The sequence below is a fragment of the Bidens hawaiensis genome, unplaced genomic scaffold, assembly GCF_021521415.1.
Source record: "Bidens hawaiensis isolate Kalapana, Puna unplaced genomic scaffold, B.hawaiensis_p1.1 tig00002735_1, whole genome shotgun sequence".
NCBI classification, from domain to species: Eukaryota; Viridiplantae; Streptophyta; class Magnoliopsida; order Asterales; family Asteraceae; genus Bidens; species Bidens hawaiensis.
The window spans coordinates 1,175,236-1,191,268 of record NW_027491147.1 but is presented as its reverse complement, the minus strand read 5'-3'; the positions used below and the strand labels follow the sequence as shown (position 1 = coordinate 1,191,268).

Sequence of the window (16,033 nt, the reverse complement as noted above, 5' to 3'; positions counted from 1 at the left end):
TACTTTCGCATTCGGAGAGGTCCAACATAATCTCAGTCTAGTATGATCATACGCCAGTCGTTAGCCTTTGTGCTTCTCGACAAATCACTTATACTTGTTCATTTGGTTAATTTGTTATTCTCATATGACTTGTTTGCAAATACTTATTTTTAAACTATACTATATGTACACTTAAACTGGTGTGTTGCTCACTCAACATGTGTTGTTGACAAAATTCTATTCTATACGCATATGCAGGTTGGTGAAGACTTAGTGAAGACTTTAGTTAGAAGAATATTTTAATCAAGAGCTATAAAATTTGTATTGTTGTATAAATTATGTACTTGTTTGTATTTTGAGTTATTTGATAATTGAATTCAATTAATAGATATTGTCATTTAAATATTGCATGATAGTACCTTGAGAGCTGTGACAATCAGTTCGCGCCCCGACATTTCTGTCGTAGGTTGGGGTGTGACAATTTAGTTGTGCGCGACTAACTGTATAACAATTACACGTATCAATTAATTAGCACTACCCATATCACGTTTGTAATTTAACTATAACCCTCAACGAACGGGGGTCCAGGGGGCAGCGCCCCTGGCAGCGGGGTTCTAAGGGTGGCAGCCCCTAGCAGGGTCCAAGGTGCAGAGCCCCTGGCTGGGGTCAAGCTGCCAGGTCAGCTTGGAAAAAATTTATTTCCATTAACTGTCTTAACATATTTTTCATTAGAATTCTTAATTACTATTTTATTGCCAACCCGTTAATCCTTTAAGATATCTTTCATTAATTAATAAAGTCCAAGGGCTATTATGTAATTAAATCATTCTTTTCTAAGTCTAGGGACCTTTATGTCATTCCTTCAAAGTCTAATTCGTTATCAGTTTCTTAACGAATGGGGGCTCCTTCGTTATTTCTCTATTATAATGAATTGACATAGAGAACGAATGTTCATTCGTTATTCTTCCTTTTGATTCGTTATCTTAACTTAGCGAATGGGCACATAACGAATGTCCTGATTCGTTATCATAACATAGAGAATGAGCGCATAACGAATGACCTGATTAGTTATCTTAACATAGCGAATGGGCACATAACGAATGACTTGATTCGTTATCTTAACATAGCGAATGGGCACATAACGAATGACCTGATTTGTTATCTTAACATAGCGAATGCGCACATAACAAATGACCTGATTCGTTATCTTAACATAGCGAATAAGCACATAACGAATGACCTGATTCGTTTATCATAACGAATTAGAATATGTTCTTATCCAGACTTTGACTCAGGGTCAAAGTCAAAATTGTCAAGAACACCAAACTGTTAACAGACACCCAATTCTCATTTAGACCTCGAATCTTGATCAAATAACACGAAATTGGTATCATTGAGCTCGGATTCACCTCGCCTACAAACCCCAATCCATTAATCATCCTAATATCGCGCTTAAATGGTGTATTCGATTCATACATATTACGGCTCCTTCATACTAAAATTAACCCTTTATACGCTAACGATTTTTAATAGGAATCATTGCGTTTGGTTAGTTTTTATCATACTCATACAGATCTAAGATTTCTCAAATGAATCCGAACCTAAATGAACAATTTCTTGTTATAAACATACCTTAAACGAGTCGATCTACGAACACGATCTAGTATTGATGTTGGTTTGGTTCGTCACAGCGTTCTAGCACCAACAAGTTCGGGTTTTCACCTTCAGACCTCGGCTTGGGATGAGAGAATGTGTTGTGCGTGTTTTTGAAGGTGTAGGATATGTGTAGAGATGGATAAAAATGGAAAGGATTAGGGTGTAAGGGGTATCTATACTCCTTTAAGCCCATGGACCTAAGGACCATATTCCATTTTTGGTCCATATTTAATTCCATCTAATTATCCTATTTAACCCGTCTTTATTATTTTATTATTTCTCTACTAATTCAGGTAAACTTTCCCATCATAAACGAATACTACATTAAATATTATTCTTGGAAATTTCGTGATGTTACAACACTACATTTGTTGTACCTATACTATATTATTTTTACCTATACTACATTAGCTTTGTCTACATAACATTTGAAAGTGTGCCTACACTACACTTGTTTTTCCTACGCTACATTAGTTATGACTACGTAACATTTGAAAGTGATCCTATAATACATCAGTTATGACTACACAAATTAATATCTGAAAATGTGCCTACAAAACATTACATAGCTATGTCAACATTACATAAGATAAACCTACATTATATTAGTTGATTGAAAATCTAGGAAAAAAAATACTTTACATTTGAGATCAAATAAAATTTTAGATCAAATGGATTTTAATGGTTCAAATTTTAAATGAAATAAAAAAAATATAATAGTTTGTAACTTACCATTAGTTAAAAACTTATCATTAATTAAACTATTGATGAAAATTAGTTAAAAAAAACAAACCACTTTATATTTTATACTAATATACCAGTGTATTTAAATAATCAGAATATAAAAATGTATTTAAATAATCAGAATATAAAAATAAATCATTTGATTGGTAAGAATCTCTTCTCACACTTCTTTCAATAAGAAACACATCTGAAATAAACCAAATCATATATATAGTTTTGTAAAAACAATAAAACAATAGTTTCTAAAAACAATAGTTTCATTGGAGAACTCCAAAAAAATGGAGAACACCATTGCCAATAATTGATTTTTTTAAATGACCAACAAAGTAACGTCGGGTACTCTGTACGCGGCCCCTATTGGCTAAAGGTAGTCTGAGCCGGCCACGAGTCCGGACAGACGAAGCCCCTAGCAATTCACCTATTGAGGGATTCCCCGGATAAAACCCGACCCCCACGCCCGCCAAACGGCACGACAGCGTGGATCCGATTAAACCGGGTGTGATCAGGACTCGAACCCTGGCAAGTCAGGGTCATCCCTCATATCTCCCATATAAATTGGTGATAGTAAGGTTTGAACCCCCTATCTCTCACTAGTAAAGTGAGTGCTCTACCATTAAGCCACATCTAAGTTATACCCAACCATTGATTATCTCCCCCCACATTCTTATTTTACACCGTCAATCACCTACATCACATCATTTTAGTAAGGGAAAGAAAACACTCCAAAAATATTTAAAAAAATAACTAACAAAATTATAAAACAGAAAAGACAACACAAAAATTTTAAAAGGTAAAAAAACTAAAATGTTTATTTAGCATATGTTACAAAAAAATCTCGTTTTATTCTTCGGCTTTAGTGTAGGTTTCTTTTTAGCTTTGGGGGGGGGGGGGGGTTAACAATTTCCATTAACATTTTACACATAAAATAAAATCTCATTAACATTTTAGATGTTAAACAACCGTTTATAAGATTTTATATGTAAAAAAATAATATTTTACATATAAAATAACACTTTTCTTAACATTTTACACGTAAAAAACAAATCTCATTAACATTTTACATGCAAAACAATAGTTCTTTTAGATTTTACATGTAGAAATTTATATTTTTCATGTAAAACAACACTTTTCATTAACATTTTACACGTAAAACAATAAATCTCATTAACATTTTACATGTAAAACAACAGTTCTTTAAGATTTTACATGTAAACAACATGTTTCGTTATAATTTTATGTAAATTCAATAATTATATATATATATATATATATATATATATATATATATATTAATACCAACCTACGGTTATCTTACGAAAGTTAGTGTTCATGAACATCAACAAGTTATGTTTTTACGCGTATACAAAACAATGCGAGTTTTAATGTGACGGTTATACTTTTTTTATGCACTTTTATTTTCATGGTGTCTTTCCACCGTCATATGTACAAGAAAAGTCCCCTACTCACCAACCCGGAAAACCTGAACCCCCTAAAAACATATCCCTAAAAACTAAACTAAAATTGAAGGCTAAACCGATATTTTTTTCATTTTTTGGAACGGGGGATGCTAGATAATTTTTGTTTACCTTTTTTTTATATTTTTTGTTTCTTTATTTTATAATTATTTTTTTGATTTTTGTTGGAGTGACTATTTTCTCTTTCAAAAATGATGTGTTATAGTTGATTGAGGGTGCGTCAAAAAAATGTGAGAAAATAGTCAAGGGCTGAGAAGGGAGTTTCTCAAATCCACACTTTTTTTGTAGTTTCTTAATGAACTCATCCACACACACACAAACATATATATATATATATATATATATATATATATATATATATATATATATATATATATATACTAGTTTTTATCCCCCGTATTACGAGGGTTGTTTTATATTTTTTTGTTATAATATTTATTTATTTTTTGAATTTATATTTTATTTATTGTATGAAAGTTAATAATATACTCATAGTTTGATGATAAATTGTTTCACAAATAAATGAGATATTATAACCCGGCTTAAAAGCTGTATGGTTTTGATGAGACTCAAGACCCGTTTATTTTTTTACTATAAAATTGGTTTTTTAATTATAAATAATATTTATGAAAGTTAATAATATACTTATGGTTTGATGAGACCCAAGACCCGTTTATTTTTTTTACTATAAATTTGGTTTTTTAATTTAAATAATATATATCTTTTTTAGAATAAATAAGATATTAATTTTTAGTATATCTTATTTTATAGGATATTTACATCAAAAATTTGGTGAAAATATTTTTTTATTTAAAGAGATGTTATAACCCGTTTAAGGAATATCTGGGTTTGGTAAGGCTCATACCTATGAATTCGGGTTAAATGCATGAGAACTCTCCATTTAAAAATCAAGCAAATCTGGTGACTCCAAAAAAAAGGGAGCGACCATATCACGACACGTATGATTTTTATGTTTTCGTTTATATATATATATATATATATATATATGATCTTTACACTTTTTATGAAAAGGTATTTTGCATAAATTAATGGTAATATCATAAAGCAAATGGATTTGGAATAGAATTTTTCATATGAAAAGGTCTTTAATCTCTCTTTATAATCTTCTTTTATGCTTTTCATTCAATAACATTTTGTACGCAACCCAACTATGCGTTTGTCAAAACGACCCCACCATTGAGACACCTTAACCAAGAAGATGATGTCCCCGGCCCCATGTTTGGATCAAAAAGTTCACCTTTTTTTTTACTTTCCATGTCTTCTTGGCTGCTCAAAATATGGACTTGTTTTTTCTTTTTCTCCTTTTTTGGTGAAAAAGCATATGCTAATAAGTGTTTAAAGTGTACACAAGAACCACCCTTGTGCTTTTCATTTACTTTCATCCAACTTTTTTGCTTTCATCTCTCTCTCTTTTATATATTTATATGGGTGGTACTATACACACACCAAATAGCACAACTTACTTTCTTGTGTAGCATCAAGCACAAGAGCTCTCTAAATGTTGTGTTCTTAAATCATAAAGTCACTAATGTCTCCTTTTAGCTGCTAGTTGGTAATTAAGTTATCTCTAACTCTAAAGTTTGCATGGCGGATGTTCACAAAGGTCATGATTCGACACGTATCAAGTTGTTTGGTAAGACGATTAACGTGCAAGTGATGAGAGAATTAAAAGAAGAACCGGTAAGCAAATCCGAGGTCGATGATAATGATGGTGATGATCAAACACTAGTTAATAAGAGGCCAGACAAGATCATACCTTGCCCTAGGTGCAAAAGCATGGAGACCAAATTTTGTTACTTTAATAATTATAATGTTAATCAACCTAGACACTTTTGTAAAGGGTGTCAAAGGTACTGGACAGCTGGTGGGGCCCTTCGCAACGTGCCAATTGGGGCAGGTCGTCGGAAGGCTAAACCGCCGTGTGGCCATGGTGTACTAGGTGAGGTTTCGTTTTTGGATGATGGTGGTTCAACCAGTAGTATGCACTTTGATGGGATGGTGGAGTGGCACATGACCGCGGCACATGGCGGTTTTCAGCATCTTTATCCGGCGAAGAGGAGGAGGGATTCGGCCGGTGACTTTTGATTGAGAATATATATATCAATGTCTTAGAAAAGTAATTAATGTGTTTGGATTTGTAGGACCACTGTTAATTATTAATGGATATTAATAGAGTAAGTATTGCTTAATGAATTATTATCTTGAATTAGTATACTTTTTCCTGGGATTATAAATTTGTCTTTTTTGTACTTAAGTTTTATACAAAACGATAAGCATAGACCTATGAATGAAATATCTAAAACACACACCCAAACACACACATGAAACACGTACTTTTTACTTGATTAGATTATACTTTTACAGTTTACTATGATTAAGTTGTGAGCTTCATTGGTCAAAATGATTCCACTAGTATTCTATCCAAAGTTCATAACATGTGAAGAGGTAAGTCCCAGCAAAGCCCAGTTGGACCCGCAAGACTCACCTAAAAGAGGGACTTCTGCGCAGAAACCAACTGGATCCGCAGGACCAACTATGCTCAGAGACGTGACGTCCTTACGCGCAGTACGCAAGCTGGTCCCGCAGGAAATGCCTCCCGATGGTGAAGGACTCCGCCTGTCCCCGCAGCCTCGGATACAAGCCATCAGGGAAGGCCACCCGCGCAGCAAGGCTACACGCACAAGGCACTTAGCTCTCAATCACTCAGTGTCACCTGAAGGAATGAGCGAAGCCGGGAACAATCCCGCACAAGGGCGGGAGGGGGAATACTCCCGCCCAAATAAGCCAGTCCGTACGATACAGGAAGATCTTCTGTACTGTACCTGACGAGGTATGGGAAAAAGATCTGACTAAAAGATACGACAGCTTATTGACAACAGTATGGCGAGCAGCATGCTCCTGCACTGTATGTCACTATTAGCCGCTGCCTACTCACCAACTACTGCCATACCACGTGCGTAGCCGTCAGTTGGTGGAACAGGAATAGTATACAGCAGGCCTGATCGCTGTCAGCCGCTACCTACCCACCAACTACCAGCAGGGCACGTGCGTAGGCTACTGTTGGTGGAACAGGAACACTGTTGCAGCCGGCCATACCTCTTTGGAAACCTACCTTCGGCTATAAATACCACAAATGGTATGACCATCTCATCTTATCATATCTTACTACACTATCATCATATGATACCTGATATCTGCTCTAGCAATCTCTTAATATACTTTTATATTTAAAGAGCAATCTAGTCTGATTCTCACGCTGGAGGGTGGTCACAAGGAGGAACCCCCCCTTCTCAGTGACGAGCTCACGGTGTCTGTTTTGCAGGTTATCAGAAGAACCATCTTCCAAGGGTCTAACCCCTCGTGGGAAACATCTCTCCAACCCCCAGGTTACCCGTAATCTGTCCGGGGACTGGTTAGTGTTTCTTCATTGGCGCCATCAGTGCATAAAGCTAGAACTTTATCTCTCCAGTTTTTTCAAACTTTCTACAAAAGATGGTTAGAGAAATGCCGGCAACCACAACCCCAGCTACTGGGGTGAACACCGGTAACACAGTTTTTACAAACACTACCCCGGTTACCCAAGCCGGGGCAAGTGAAGTAAATTTTACGAACACTACCCCAGTTACTCAGGCTGGGGCAAGTGCAGTAAATGATCGCCTACTGGGATCCACTGATACCCAGGTTGAGAAACGAAGACTCCCCCGCCAAACTCTCGATGAAGTCAAGGCATGGGCGGAGGCACGACAAAAGGAATTCCAGGCTGAGTTGGACGAACGCCTGCGTTCCGTCCAACAGGCTGACGAATTCGAAGATTACTTGGATGACTCGGAGGAATCCGACTCCGACGCGAACCCTCGCCATAGGGCAAAAGGGAAGCGTAAGGAAATGGAATCCCAACCGAAAAGGCATTTTGGACAAGCCTTCAAACCAAAAAGCACAGGTGGAAGTCCACGAGACTTCTCCAAAACGTTCTGACCAAACATTGCAAATGCAGGAACGTCCAAGTTTGCAAGGGACATTGCCGAAGCAATCGCCCCAAAGAGTGCCAAACAAATGCCTAACATAGGCACATATGACGGTATATCCGATCCAGACGATCATTTGAACAGGTTCATAGCAGGGGCAACCGTCAGCAATTGGACGGAACCCACGTGGTGCTACATGTTCCAAATGACGCTTGTTGGGGCTGCTAGAGCTTGGTTTGATCGTCTACCGGTCAACCACATCTACGACTGGGCAGACTTCCAGCAGAAGTTTAGCCAACACTTCAGCCAGCAACGGAAGTATACCGAGGAGCAATGGACAATCCTCAAATGCATACGAGAAGAAGATGAATCTCTGCCAAACTTCATCACCCGCTTCAACTCAAAGAAGCTAAGTTTGGGCAATATCAGCGAAGATCTTGTTCGCGCTGCCTTCATCCAGGGCGCGCATGACCCAGAGCTCATCCGCACCCTAACGGGTAAAGATGGCATGCCATCCACATGGGATGCCATCATGACAGCAGCAAAACGCTATGCGGAAACGGAGAAGCAACTGGGTAGAGATCTCCCCCAGAGCACAAACATCTACACTCAGAAAACGAGAGAAGACAACGTCCTCACCGCCCGATTAAATAAAAAGCGGAAGCTAGGCATTTGGCAGTCAAGGGTAAACTTTGACACCTCATCCGGCTTGCAACATCGATTGGGCGGAAGGGATAATGTACATCCGCACCGGAACTCCAGATGGACGCCACTCACCAAGAGCGTCACTGAGATATTCGCTACTGAAGAGCTTCCATGGCCAAAGCCTCCAATAATCCGACATCGTCATGATGCTGATCGGAGCAAATACTGTGACTTTCACAAGACAAAAGGGCACAACACTGAAGAATGCATAGACGTAAAAGACATGGTCGAAGCATTTGTCAGAGATGGGACGCTCGCGCACCTCGTGGCGCAATAAAGGCTGCGCAGGCGGGTGCGTGTAGAACCTCAGCTGGGGAAAACACGAATAAAAGTTCCAGCTTCAATGTCGAGACTACATGCTGCGTAAAGAACGAGATCCCGAACCAGGTGCGTATCGGCTCGATGGCACTCCCATCCCAACATGGAAGGGAGCTCATTTACACAATTTGCATGTAAATCAATTCCAATTTGTAAAGAAAAGGCCAAGAGCCACTTCTAATGGAAATGATCCTCTTTAGAACATCGAAGCTGATGATTTTACTTTTCTGAACACTAGTATGCCGGCTTTCACCGCATAATTACGTGAAGTCATTGCATGGGAAGGCGGTTCTACCCGCACGAACCCAATAACGTGACAAACCTTCACGCAGGTCAGTTGAAGGGGAAAAAGTTCAGAACCCATTAAATGAAAGTGCCGGTCTATCCGCAAGAATCATTAAAGGAAACTGAACAAAAACCTATCAACAACCGCGCGTCGAACGGTTAAACTATGCAACACTGGTGACGGCACACATTACGTGAAGTCGTTGCGTGGGAAGGCGGTCCTACCCGCACGAACCCAATAACGTGGCAAACCTTCACGCAGGTCAGTTGAAGGGGAAGAGTTCAATTATCTCATTAAATGAAAGTGCCGGTCTATCCGCATGAATCATTAAAGGAAACTGAACACTAACCTATTGACAACCGCGCGTCGAACGGTTCACAACAATTCTTAAAAAGGATGAGGAAAACCTACACGCAGATCAGATAAGGGTAAAGTTTTGCCATCCTACTAAGTGCAAGTGACGGTTCTACCCGCACAATCACGAAAGAGGAAGCAGAACTTCACACCTATTATCAACCACGTTCAAAGGTTAACTTATCCTCAAAGGATGAAGAAAACCTACACGCAGGTCAGATAAGGGTAAAGTTTTGCCATCCTACTAAGTGCAAGTGACGGTTCTACCCGCACAATCACGAAAGAGGAAGCAAAACTTCACACCTATTATCAACCACGTTCAAAGGTTAACTTATCCTCAAAAGATGAGGAAAACCTACACGCAGGTCAGATAAGGGTAAAGTTTTGCCATCCTACTAAGTGCAAGTGACGGTTCTACCCGCACAATCACGAAAGAGGAAGCAAAACTTCACACCTATTATCAACCACGTTCAAAGGTTAACTTATCCTCAAAAGATGAGGAAAACCTACACGCAGGTCAGATGAAGGTTAAAGTTTAGCCATCCTACTAAGTGCAAGTGACGGTTCTACCCGCACAATCACGAAAGAGGAAGCAAAACTTTAACCCATTATCAACCACGTCCAACAGGTTAACTTATTCTAAACACTTGGAAAATTGCTAATTTAAACTAAGTATGCAAGTCATAAGTTTATAAAGCAAGGAACCCAAAGAAGGAAATAACAATCTTATACGCAAAAAGATTTATATTTCACAAATGAATTATTACAAGAATGGCCGTGTAACTACCCGCCTACGAAAAGAAAAATAAATACATCCGTACAAGACTATCCTAGCAATGGGAAGGGATCTTCGGGATCAAGCCTCAGGGCCGCCTCCACTTGGACCCGCTCCATCAGAACGGGCCGGTTCGAGGAAAGCTTTAAGGATAGCTAACCCATCATCAGCAGCAGCTACTTGGTTCACCTTCTCCACCACTGGATGCGGGAAGGCAGCATATTGGTTTACTGCTTGGTCATATATGGCTTCAGTGTCAACATTGTACAAAGGGAAGTTGGAAGGCGAGAAGCCTTTCTCAACGAACCCTAGACCAAGCAGGAAGCCAGCCCGTTCCCCATCCTCGTGAGAAGCGTTGAGGGCTGCGCTCATCGCATCGTCTTAGGATGTCTCTGAGAAGACACGATGCACAACCTACAAAGAAAATACAAGTGTCAAACACCTTTTCTATGAACAAAGGAAAGCGTGAAGACGTAAAGCTAAAATACCTGAGGCAACGCTTCTCGAAGAAGCCATTCCTTGGCAACCAGGGCTTGGGTGCAGGCGCGTTCGGCTTCGCTTTTATTGAGGTTGGCAAGTTGCACTTCCTTCGCAGCAGCCTCTTCAACGCCCTTAAGCTTCCGCTCTGTGTGGTCAAGCACGCCCCTCTGGTCCAGGATCTCTTGGAGCTTCTTGGCATCTTCCATGGCCAAGGCATCATGAGCACGTTGGAGAGCCTCTAGTTGGGCCTTGAGCTCCTCGTTCTCCATGCGTAAAGGCTCAGCAACGGCTTCAGCCTTGGTAGACCTCTCAGTCGCGTTCCTCGCAGTCTCCTTAGCCAGCCGAAGCTGTTCGTTAACAGCTTGGGCAGCCTTGGAGCGGGCCTCGAGTCGCGCTTGAACTTCAACCTCGAGGGCCTTGAAAGCCTTCTCCTTCTCCGCAGCAGCTGCGGTCAATCGTTGGTTCTCCTCCCGAAGAGCACGCGCCTGAGATACGTCCTTGGCGCGAGCTGCTTTCAACTTGTCGTTTTCACGACAAAGCAGCTCGACGCGCGGCTGCATCCGGGCTTGGAGAACCCGAAGCTCATTGGTTAGCCTACCCTCCTGGTAGCTAGCCATGGCTTCCCCCAACGCACCATGAGGAGCAGCGTGGCGAGCCCATTCCACGCACTCCACAGGGGTACGAAGGGTTGTTCCTCGGCGTATGTTCCATCGCGGAACATACACTTCATTGGAATCCGACACTGCAAAAAACAAAAAAGCGGTTAGGAAAAGATGATAAAAATAAGTGAAAAAAGGCCAAAGGAACCCTACGCACCTGTAGGGTCTATAACAGGCCGATAACCGCCGAACCCATCACCTGAACCCAAAGGAAACCCATCCAAAAGGTCAGGCAGATGGGAAGGTGGCAAGGACTGGCGAGTACTCCCATGCGTACCTGATGGGCCGGCCATCGGTGCCGGTGGCGGGGGCATGGTGGCAGCCGCCGCAGTCGCTGCCGCAGAATCCGCAGCAATCGTAACCGTCGGCTCGGTGAAGGACGCCGTAAAATCGCACTCACGGCCGGCGGTGGCGTAAACTCGGCTGGAACAGTCGGCTCAGAATGAGCAACTGAACCAGCGGGACCAGGCGCAGGCGCCTGGGTCGACGCCTCAGGTAGGCTGACCAAGCCTACCGTCATCGGCGGAGAGATACTACTCGGTACTTCACCCTGGAATGCGTCAACATCCACGCCTGCGCAAGAAGATAAGTGTTAATAAATTTATGAAGTATGATAAATCTACAAAAAGAATGTTTGTACTTACGGGTTTTCTTGAGCCTGAACGTACGGAGGGGCGGGGGACAAGCCCGATGGGGCCGGTCTCTTGACGCCGGTCACCGTCGTCGTCATTGGTTCTCCGGAGGTAACAGTCGTAGCCTCCGGAGCAGTGGTCTTCTCACCACGGGGGTTCCCCGCCACCTCTTCACTATCTGACTCGGTGTCAGATAGAAGCACCGGATCAGCCGTGGAGGCCACCTTCTCCTTTCCCTTCCCTCCGGCAGCCTTCTTCTTCCGCACAAGGGGAGGACCATCTGCGGATTCCTCAGAAGAAGACAGGATGTAAGGAAATCCAGCAGCAGGTACAGCATTGAGGGGTTGAGGATAGAATATCGCCTTACCTGGCCGCCTCTGGCTCAGGATCTCTTGGCCCGGCGGATAGACCTCCACAAACCGATCCGCCGTTTGCTCCAGGATGGGCAACTCATTGTCGTCCAGAGCACGAGTGCCCATCCGCACGGGACCGTCAGCTTCCCGCGGGAACAGGAGCGACTCCAAATTATTCCCCTCTAAAAGAAAAGAAACAGTTAGAAAATAAACTAATATCAGCAAGAAAGACAAGACATACCATAAGGAATAGAGTTCAAACCGTATTCGAGAAGGATGGGAAACCGGGACGCCTCCTTCCATACCCGGCTCATCCCCAGCAGCACCATCCCGGACTCCGCAAACCGGTAAACCGGAGATTGGACCCGGGATATCTTCGCGAACCATTCCGCCTCCTGGTAGCTGGAAGCGTGAAGGCTCGGAAGCGCTTGACCCTTCTTAAACTTCATGGCAATGGGGATGGCGCGGGCAGAGATGTAGAAGAACTCCCGCTTCCACGATCGGAGACTGCGCTCGGTCACGCAGATCTTCAAACCCTTAATACGGGTTGTCAGGGTGTACCACCCCTGGACGCACCTCCAAGTATAGAAGGTCATCAGGCGGTCCACGTAGGGCTCAATACCCAGAATCCGGCACACCCACTCGAAGTGCCGGACCTTGGCAATCGCCATCGGGTGCACCTCGGTCAGGTGCACACCGTGCCTCTCCAGGACACGGTACACAAACTTTGTCAATGGGAACCTAAGGTTCCCATACACAAAGAATGCAGCATATACCCCGATCTTGCCACTGGTGGCATCGTACACAGTTTGGTGGGATTCAGGAAACTCAGGCTCAAGAGACTCAAGCATGAATTTCCTGACGATATACTGGTACTGATCGACAGGTAGAGCACACTGGCACTCGCCAGCAGTACTCCTATCATCGGCTACAGCTTCAGCATCATGAGAAGACATTTTGCAGAAAGAAGAAAGTGATTTCGGGAAAATGCTTGCCTGAAAAGGGGAGTATTTGCCGGAAATCACTAAGAAGAAGAAGAAAGGTGAAAGTGTGGATTACAAAGAGGCCTCTCCCCCTTTATATACTAATCGCAATTAATGCGGTGAATTTAATGCGGAGAGAGAAATCGAAGGTGCAATGAAACTATGACACGTGGCAAAAAGCAGGCTGGCAACAGCTGTTGACACGACGTGTGCCAGTAATTTCGCGGCCACGCGCCCGAAAAATCGCGCCCACGCGCCGTAAAAAGCGTCTGGAATGACCATGTAATGTCACGTCACCATAACTTCCTGCACGTCCTGACACAGTCAGAAGAAACTGTCACACGACGTTTCAGAGGTTTGGACTGTTCCTACCTTTCCACCAACCTTTCGAATTTCAAAATTCAAAATTTAAAAATATTAAAAAGTAAGCGGGAAAATACCCCTTACCTTGGCAAACAAGTAACTATAAGACAGGTGCGGGTACAGTGTAAAGGCAAAACCCTTCACATACCTAGCACCCGCAGGGAATTGAAGCCAAGAAAACCTTGGCGAACAAGTAACCATAAGACGGATGCGGGTACAGTGTTAAGGCAAAACCCTTCACATACCTAGCACCCGCAGGGAATTGAAGCCAAGTACCTCGGCAACCAAGTAACTATAAGACAGGTGCGGGTACAGTGTAAAGGCAAAACCCTTCACATACCTAGCACCCGCAGGGAATTGAAGCCAAGAAAACCTTGGCGAACAAGTAACCATAAGACGGATGCGGGTACAGTGTTAAGGCAAAACCCTTCACATACCTAGCACCCGCAGGGAATTGAAGCCAAGTACCTCGGCAACCAAGTAACTATAAGACAGGTGCGGGTACAGTGTAAAGGCAAAACCCTTCACATACCTAGCACCCGCAGGGAATTGACGCCAGGAATACCTTGGAGGTAAAGTAACCATAAGACGAGTGCAGGTATAGTGTTAAGGCAAAACCCTTCACATACCTAGCGCTCCGCTGGGAATTGAAACCAAGAAGGATCTTCTGGGCAATGCTTGCGGAAACGGAAATAACATCCCCGCATAGCGGGAACGTCGAGAACTACGTTGTTTGAAGCTCCAGGATGGAATTGGTGGTTTTAACATAATTGATCACTATGTTCAAAACTACCAAAACCTCACGGAGAATCCACACAAGTAGGACTCAACGCTCCTGACTTGCGAGGAGATTACAGCCTACCCCGCATCATACCCAAAGACCAAGCAGGAAACTCGGGCATTTCTGCAAGTGACAAGGACTTCCGCGGGAAGAATCCCCATGGAAAACCTTAGAAAAACCCTTTTCAAAACCCTCTGCTTAAGTCCAAAAGTTCACCTCACTTTATTAAACACTCATGAGAAGAACATTGGACTGGGGGGACTTGAAGAGGTAAGTCCCAGCAAAGCCCAGTTGGACCCGCAAGACTCACCTAAAAGAGGGACGTCTGCGCAGAAACCAACTGGATCCGCAGGACCAACCATGCTTAGAGACGTGACGTCCTTACGCGCAGTACGCAAGCTGGTCCCGCAGGAAATGCCTCCCGATGGTGAAGGACTCCGCCTGTCCCCGCAGCCTCGGATACAAGCCATCAGGGAAGGCCACCCGCGCAGCAAGGCTACACGCACAAGGCACTTAGCTCTCAATCACTCAGTGTCACCTGAAGGAATGAGCGAAGCCGGGAACAATCCCGCACAAGGGCGGGAGGGGGAATACTCCCGCCCAAATAAGCCAGTCCGTACGATACAGGAAGATCTTCTGTACTGTACCTGACGAGGTATGGGAAAAAGATCTGACTAAAAGATACGACAGCTTATTGACAACAGTATGGCGAGCAGCATGCTCCTGCACTGTATGTCACTATTAGCCGCTGCCTACTCACCAACTACTGCCATACCACGTGCGTAGCCGTCAGTTGGTGGAACAGGAATAGTATACAGCAGGCCTGATCGCTGTCAGCCGCTACCTACCCACCAACTACCAGCAGGGCACGTGCGTAGGCTACTGTTGGTGGAACAGGAACACTGTTGCAGCCGGCCATACCTCTTTGGAAACCTACCTTCGGCTATAAATACCACAAATGGTATGACCATCTCATCTTATCATATCTTACTACACTATCATCATATGATACCTGATATCTGCTCTAGCAATCTCTTAATATACTTTTATATTTAAAGAGCAATCTAGTCTGATTCTCACGCCGGAGGGTGGTCACAAGGAGGAACCCCCCCTTCTCAGTGACGAGCTCACGGTGTCTGTTTTGCAGGTTATCAGAAGAACCATCTTCCAAGGGTCTAACCCCTCGTGGGAAACATCTCTCCAACCCCCAGGTTACCCGTAATCTGTCCGGGGACTGGTTAGTGTTTCTTCAACATGTGAAAAGGTAAATGCATGGATTCATAAAGGCTTTAGCTAATCAGACACTCAATGTCCAATATCCAGACATCCGGTACCATTAAATCATTAATTCATACGACTCGTATAGCTTCATACGACTTGTATGAGTGTCGACTTTTGTTAGAAGTTGTTGATGACTGTATACGAGTTGTAAGACTATATACGAGTCGTATGAGTTCAAATATATTTTTCTTTTCAAATTTTAAACGTTTTCAACAGTTAGTTT

The 16,033-nt window shown here is 42.8% G+C and overlaps 1 protein-coding gene across 1 annotated transcript; it reads left to right on the top strand.

Moving 5' to 3' along the window:
- Positions 1-5,419: 5,419 nt before the first annotated feature.
- LOC143620884 (dof zinc finger protein DOF1.5-like) lies at positions 5,420-6,223 on the top strand. Its single transcript, XM_077092468.1, has one exon. The coding sequence runs from the start codon at positions 5,460-5,462 to the stop codon at positions 5,958-5,960; it is 501 nt and encodes a 166-aa protein (XP_076948583.1). The 5' UTR covers positions 5,420-5,459; the 3' UTR covers positions 5,961-6,223.
- Positions 6,224-16,033: the final 9,810 nt, after the last annotated feature.